Source organism: Dipodomys ordii, unplaced genomic scaffold (genome assembly GCF_000151885.1).
Source record: "Dipodomys ordii isolate 6190 unplaced genomic scaffold, Dord_2.0 Scaffold42, whole genome shotgun sequence".
Taxonomy (NCBI): Eukaryota; Metazoa; Chordata; class Mammalia; order Rodentia; family Heteromyidae; genus Dipodomys; species Dipodomys ordii.
Genome location: NW_012267258.1, coordinates 3,790,724 through 3,798,001, shown reverse-complemented (window position 1 = coordinate 3,798,001; position 7,278 = coordinate 3,790,724). Strand labels below are relative to the sequence as shown.

At 49.6% G+C, this 7,278-nt stretch overlaps 1 protein-coding gene across 1 annotated transcript; it reads left to right on the top strand.

The window, feature by feature from the left end:
* The first annotated feature begins 4,418 nt into the window (after positions 1–4,418).
* Positions 4,419–5,059, top strand: Ccdc184 (coiled-coil domain containing 184). The gene has a single exon (XM_013018783.1). The coding sequence runs from the start codon at positions 4,466–4,468 to the stop codon at positions 5,054–5,056; it is 591 nt and encodes a 196-aa protein (XP_012874237.1). The 5' UTR covers positions 4,419–4,465; the 3' UTR covers positions 5,057–5,059.
* The last annotated feature ends 2,219 nt before the right edge of the window (positions 5,060–7,278 follow it).

Here is a 7,278-nt window from a genome sequence, read left to right as displayed (position 1 = left end):
TCTCCACATATGCTTTCTTATATATTTTGTTATTATGGAGTTTTTGATTTGCTTTTAGAAAAGAAGCAGGAAAGGGCTTAAGGAAGGAACAAAAAGGCCTCAGTTTTATTATAATCAAAAGTGCTCTGTGCCAGGCACTGGTGGCTCACACCTGTAATCATAGCTACTTAGGAGGCTGAGACTTGAGATCACAGTTCAAAACCAACCCAGGCAGGAAATGAGGCAGGAGACTCAAGAGTTCAAGACCAGCTTGAGCTTCATAGTGAGACCTTGAAGTTACCTGGTTCCATTTTCACATATGCACACAATTGCTTTTTGATTCCTTTTGGCTACTGAATGTGTTTCTTTTGAATGTGTTACCATACTGAGATGGGCCATAAGAAAGCACATCTTCAGAGCTTATATTTGGAAATATTATTTTTGGGGGGGCCCGATTGTGGGGCCTGAACTCTGGGCCTGGGCGCTGTCCCTCAGCTCTTCAGCTCAAGGCTAGTGCTCTACCATTTGAGTCACAGCGCCACTTCCGGCTTTTTTTCTTTTTGCTTATGTGGTGCTGGGGAATCAAACCCAGGGCCTCGTGCATGCAAGGCAAGCGCTCTACCACTGAGCCACCTTCCCAGCCCCATATTTGGAAATATTGTCTGAGATCTTGGACTAAGGTGCTCCAGTAAACTGTACTTTGATTTAGCTGATTGCTCTAAATTTGAATAAAGTGAGCATCTTCATTAATTGGCTGTCCAAAAATTACACCAGCTATCTGACATAGAGGCTACAAGCAACTAGATATCAAGCAGAGGAAAATGGCCAGGTCTCTTCAGAATAATTATTTTAGTGGGCATGTGCTATTTGGGATTAGATGTACTGATGGAGACATGTATCCATGTAGTAAGGGCTATCTTCTCCCAATGGGAGAAGATGAAAGAACAGACCCAACTTGGTGATCCTCAGAGGATAAGCAAGAAGTGGAGGAGGGTGTAGGGTTTTTTTTGTCTCTTTCTCTGAGGAGTTTCTCTGACTACTCCAGCACCATGGCTGGGATATCAGCCTCCTTTTATTTGGTAATGGATCACCCAACAAAGCCTTGGCATTCTGAGGACTCAACCCAGAAACCCAGCCTGCCTTGGAGGGCTCTGTTCTTTGCATTCATGTTCCTTATTTTCTTCACACTAGAACTCTGTTTTATTTTCCTTTGTCTAATTCACACAGAATCTCTGAAATGGATCATTCTACATCTGAAACACACAAATGTCTCCTCCCTAAATGTTTTCAAATTCTAGTACTGGTTTTACTCCCCCAGTTCCCACCTACCCTCTCAAATGTCTGACCTGGAACTGGATCGGATCAGCCACACTCCTGGATCTCTGCACCTTTTTCCCATGGTCTTTGGTGCTTCTCCAATAATTTCCCCTCCCTCTTGGCTCAGATCCCCTGTACTCTCTGTGGGACTGCATGGCCACACACATGATGTAATCTGATGCTGAAAGCCTTGACATACAATGGTATCCCCAACAATGTAGTAGCAAAGGGCCTTGTATGATGGCATAACCCAGCTCCCGCTGTATGAGGGGCTGTGTTTCATGTAAGTTTATGGGATGTCAAAGATGGGAGGCTTTGCACTGGAAACAAGATCATTCTTTGTAAGTAGAAGGTAAGAACCTCCCTAAAGGCTGAAAAACTGGCAAGATGAAAGTCTTCCACATGAACTATTGGTTAAGAAATAGGAAGTCATAAACCCATGCAGATAGACTAAGACTAACCCAGTCTCTGTAAGCTATCGTAGAGGTTTTTTGGTGGAGGGAGAGGAACAACAGTGTTAACCCTATAAACTCTGAGAATATATTTACTGTAGTGTGATCAGAAACTTATGCTGTGTAAGCTCAGTTATCTTATATATCCTGCTTCTGTTTCTAGCTTTCTTAGAGAATGTTGTTTAATCCAGTCTTTTTGTAAAAACCAGCTTACTGTGGCTATGCTTAGAGATACTAAAGAAAGCATGGGGTCTGGGAAGGTGGCTCAGTGGTAGAGTGCCTGCCTTGCATGCATGAGGCCCTTGGTTCGATTCCTCAGCACCACATAAGCAGAAAAAACTGGAAGTGGCACTGTGGCTCAAGTGATAGAGTGCTAGCCTTGAGCTGAAGAGCTGAAGGACAGCATCCAGGCCCAGAGTTCAGCCTCCATGACCAGCAAAAGAAAAAAAAAAAGCATTTCTGTACACTTCTGAGTCAGTGCTTTGAGAACAATATAAATTTCATTAAATATGTGTTGGGTATATGGCGAAGGCAGATGTGATACTGAAGATAATAGCACGACATAGTTGTAGAAGAACAAGCACAGCGGTTGAATCATTTTAGACTATACCGTATTGTAGGATTTCCTTTACAAATTTCTTTGGGAAAATCAAATTTCTAAGTACTGCATAATACATATTTTTTATGTCAGCAGTGCCTTGGATTATTTAAACATTCTGTGGTACAACACTTAGGATATTCCCAACTTGCTTTTAAGAACAGTTAGAAAGGGAGAACACTTCCTTGGTGCCATACAACTTTCCCCTCATTCTTCAGTATGAGGGCATACAAGGAGGAAAGCCCAAAGGGAACACATTTGCTCTCAGTGAACCACCAGTGTTTGAAAATACTCACTCATACCTTGTTCTTCCCTATCTTTAAGTGACTATTCATTTCTCCTTTCCAGGTTTATTTGTTCTTGTGAATGTCATCTGTTCTGGTTTCTGAAGATTTGGCTTCTCTGGTTTGCTAGGGTGGCTACTAAATTGGCATGCTACTGCCTATGACACCACTACTTCCCAATCTGTGCTATCTGTAAATACATACATTTTCCTTCTCCTCTCCTGTTTTCCCTTTAAAACAGGAAAAAGTTGGTCACAAAGGTGACACTGAGTCAATGTGTGGGAATGGTCCTCACATACACTATGAACCAATAAGTGTCAGAATGCAATTGAATGCAAGCCTTCTAAAAATCCACTACGCATGAGCCAGAGTCTCCTGGCTGAGGGAATGGAACTAGATATTTTGTTGTTGTTGTTGTTGAAGTCTTCATTCAAGAAACACATTAAGTATCTACTTACTAGGTCCTAGCCATTATTTGAGGTGTTGGGAACTCCACCATGGCGGTTGCAGATGAGGCAACCAACCAACTAAACAAACAAAAAACCTCCTTTTGGAAATTTCATTATCAAAACTTAGATACGTAGTTTCATCATCCTGAACAAACTCTTTCATGAGAAAGAGAATCCCAGCTTTTCCCAGTTTCTGTGCTCTCTCTCTCTCTCTCATTTATTTTCTAGCGAGAAGGATGATTTACTGCAGAAGCCTACAGGCAGGCTGCACCCTCTGGGATATCCCCCTTCTCTCCCTACTTCTGCACCACCAGGCCTAGTCGGACCCAATCCGGATCCGGATTCAGGGCGTTATGGAATCCCAGGTCAAGCTGAGGATTGCTAGCGTCGGTTTCGACCTCCTTCTGCTTTCCTCTGAGCCGTGCCAGCCGATGATGGAGGACAAGGAACCCACCTGGCTCTGCACCGCCTCTGAGAAAGCAAGGAGGAGGGCTGGTGAAAATCCTCCCAAGGCAGCTGATCTCAAGATCTGATACCTAGACTGGGAGCTGGGGTGGATGGTCGGTCTGTCGCTTAGGCTTGGGGAAGTTCGTGCATCGAACTGCTTTCTCATGGCTTTTTTCTTCTATTCAAAACAACCGATCGCCCTTTCCAGTCAAGCGGAGGCCACTGCAGCGTACCTGCCCCGCCCCGTTTGCTTGCCCAGACAACAGAACCCCTTACTGCAGCTTCTGGACCATCCTCGTCTCCTCCTTTCCCCCCGCCCCCCTCCCTATTTCTTCTCTACTTCCTGGTTACCATGGAGACACACGTCATTTACGTGCCGTGCGTCGCCTTGGAAACAGAGGAGCATCCGCGGCGCCGCTAGGGGAGACCCGCCCCTGCCGCCGCCGCTCCAGCCACACTTTGCGGGGCGCTGCCGGTTAATGGCCTGGGGGAGTCCCGAGTCCGAGGACGCGCTGCGGGGCTCAGCCTCCGACCTGGATCTCCTCCTCCGCCGGCACCTCGGGGACACGGGGAACCTGCAGGCGCGCTCTGCTCGCCGCCGTGCGGGGCAAGCGGTCGGGCGGACACACGGGTGCAGTCCCGGAGGAGAGGAGAGAGTGCTTTTGCACCCCTAGAAGGGAGACCCCCTCCCCTCCAAAAAGCTGTCCTTGGGACCCTCTCCGGGCTTCGTCCTGCTGAGTCTTCTGGGTCTCCCTGGATCCCATCAGCGCCCTCTGCTTCTCTTGGGAGCCCCCCCACCCCCATTTGGGTCATTCCCCACCTTTCCAGGCTCCTCTGCGCCTTCATATCCTCTCCTCCACCCCGTCCCTCACCCCCCCCGCCCCCCGGAGGCCGGGCTGGACGCCATCCAAGGCCACCACCACCCGCTTGTGCCGCTCAATGGAGGACGGTCTGCTGGAGATGATGACCAAGGACGGCGGCGACATGCCTGCGCCCCTGGAGGTGTCCACCGTTCCGGCCGTGGGGGACGTGATCTCCGGGGAGTACAACGGCGGCATGAAGGAGCTGATGGAGCACCTGAAGGCCCAGCTGCAGGCCCTGTTTGAGGACGTGAGGGCCATGCGAGGGGCCCTGGACGAGCAGGCCTCGCACATCCAGGTGCTCTCGGACGACGTGTGCGCCAACCAACGGGCCATCGTCTCCATGTGCCAGATTATGACCACCGCGCCCCGCCAGGGCGCCTTGGGTGTGGTCGGTGGCAAAGGGAGCTTTCCCGATGCCCCCCAAGAACCGGAGAGCCCTCCACCTGGGATTGGGGACACCAGCTTGCTGGATCACGATCCGGAGGACGAGGAGGACGAAGATGAATTGGAGGAGAAAGAGATGCCCAGCCTCCCCACACCCACGAGTCACTGTGAGCGCTCGGAGAGCCCCTGTGCTGATCTCCTCGGGGAGGACGGGCCACTTGTGGAACCCCTCGATCTGCCTGACATTACGCTGCTGCAGCTGGAGGGTGAGGCGTGTCTGTGAGGGGACTCCTTGGCGGGCTGGGTGGATGGATGAGGGGCCGGGGAGGGGGGGAAACCACTAACTTCCACGGCTGGCTTTGGGTTTCTGAGTATTGACCGCTGCCAGGGGACTGAACCGCGAGGTGTGTAGCTTGCGCCCGTCATAACAGCTGCGCCTCTGAGGCAGGTGTGGAGAAAAGACTCCCTCGGGAAGGATTTGTAGAAGAAAGACTTTGGGAGCCTCGAGATTTCTATTTTTGCCCAACCTAGCGTCATAACCAACTGCGGAAAAGGTGAGATTCCGGGAGAGAAAAGTACGCACCTCCGGACTCCTGATCGAAACCCTGCCCTGCCCTTTCCCCTTCCCCCAGGCAACCGGAGAACCCCTGAATTATGTAAATAAAATTAAGCTTTTTTTTTTCTACTCTGAAAAGGACTTATCTAGGACTATGGGGGAGGGGGGGCAAATGACCTCTTAACGATGTACCTAGAAAATAAAGGAATCTGGGGGTAATTCTGTTCCGGCAACAGGAAACGAACCCTTTTTCTGAAATCCAAGATATTCAGAACTCTGCAGAAACCTCTCCCCCCTTCTCACCCCCCCTCCCAGATCTCTGCGGCTTGCTGATTGGTAAAGGAAGCATGGGGAGGGAACTGGCAGCCCTAAGAATCTGAGTGAATGAGGTTCCTTGGGCCCCTGGGCTGGGAGGAGCTGGCTTTGAATGTGCATGAAGATATAATAGATCAACCTCTAGGATTTTTGCATGCAGAGCCAATCCTCCCTTGTCACTGACTTCATCTGGGATTGCTTTTCTACTGGCTGGGACTTAGAGAACAAAGAGCCCAGTTCACAGGACACAGGAAAGAGACTTAGGGGTGGGTGGGTGTACACTCAGCAACAGCCCAGATTTAGGGGACATTTGTGGGATTGGGGAGGGAGGGCGGGAGGGCAGGGCTACAGCCAAAAACTGTCTCTTCTGGCTACACCTGCTTAACTTCAGTTCCTTTCCTTTCTGACTCGCTGCCTCTCGGTGTTGCCTCCATAAATGTCTTATATGTGCTTCTGTGTGTCCACTTGTGCAATAGTGTGTGAGCCCTGAGGGGCAGGGCTGGTAGCTCTGGTGTTAGGTTCCAGGGGCTTCAGACCCTTCTGTGAGCCCCAGGTGATCATGGCGCTTTCCCTTTCTCTCTCCCCTTGTGTTCCCCTCCCCAATCAGGGCATGGAGCATGCTGCTGTCCTGAGTTTCCTTAGCTGATGTGCCTCTCTCCTATCTTTCTGAAGTGGTGACTTTGTGTGCCCGTTCCCCTCCTTGGTGTATTCCTTTTCAATGCTTTCCTTGGTGTGAACCTTAATAAAAAGGCGTCATCTCCCCTCCTTGCTGACTGGTGCTAAGGGGAATGTCAGGGTGGGACTTTTGGGTTCACTGCGTGGACCAGGCTGAGTGTGTAAGGAAGAGCCATGCCTTCCCTCCTCTCTCCTTGCCTCCAGTTTCGAGGAATTGGCTGTCCCTGTTTTGATTGGGACAGGCATTGCCACTGCTACCTGCTTCTTCTGCCCTGAATATGATCTCAAACTGGACAGACAAAGGTGGGGGTATGTATTAAGATTCCCAAGCTAACAAGGAGTTTTTAGTAGCCACCACTCCACATGTGCATTGGACCTTTCCAATCAAGCATCTGGCCCCTGGGAGATAATTTCTGAATTGGAGTCCTGGAATGGCAGGTATGACACCTGTTATACAGAAGAAGTGAAGAGTGTGTGTGTGTGGGGGGGGAGAGGGAGTGGGTATTATTCCGGAAGGATTGCCCAAGATCTCTGGGAATAGAATAACATATCACAAAGGAAAGCACAGTAACTGCCCAGGGGCCTCTAGTGGAGGATGCCTGTAAGGTATTCCCCCAGGAGTGTACACTGACATCAGCTCAAAGCTGCTCCTTTGGGCAGTGGAGATTTCCCCAGATTGCTACAGATCAAAATCTAAGAGCAGAATAAGCTGCTGCCTCTCTCTCTCTCTCTCTCTGTGTGTGTGTGTGTGTGTGTGTGTATGTGGGTGCGCATGTGTGCGTGAGTGCACACGCATCTTTGAAAACTTGCTCATGCTTTTTGCAGAGAGGCACCGATCTTCGTCTCTCAGTTCCAACCCAGAATCGATTTTATGGGTTGTATAAAATGGGGATACAAAAGTTGTAGGGGAGAAAAATGTTTAACACCTAGAAAAAAATTGTACTTATGAAGCAACTGTA

Coding starts and splice junctions, on each gene's coding strand:
- Ccdc184 (XM_013018783.1), top strand. CDS start 4,466: ATGGAGGACGGTCTGCTGGAGATGATGACCAAGGACGGCGGCGACATG.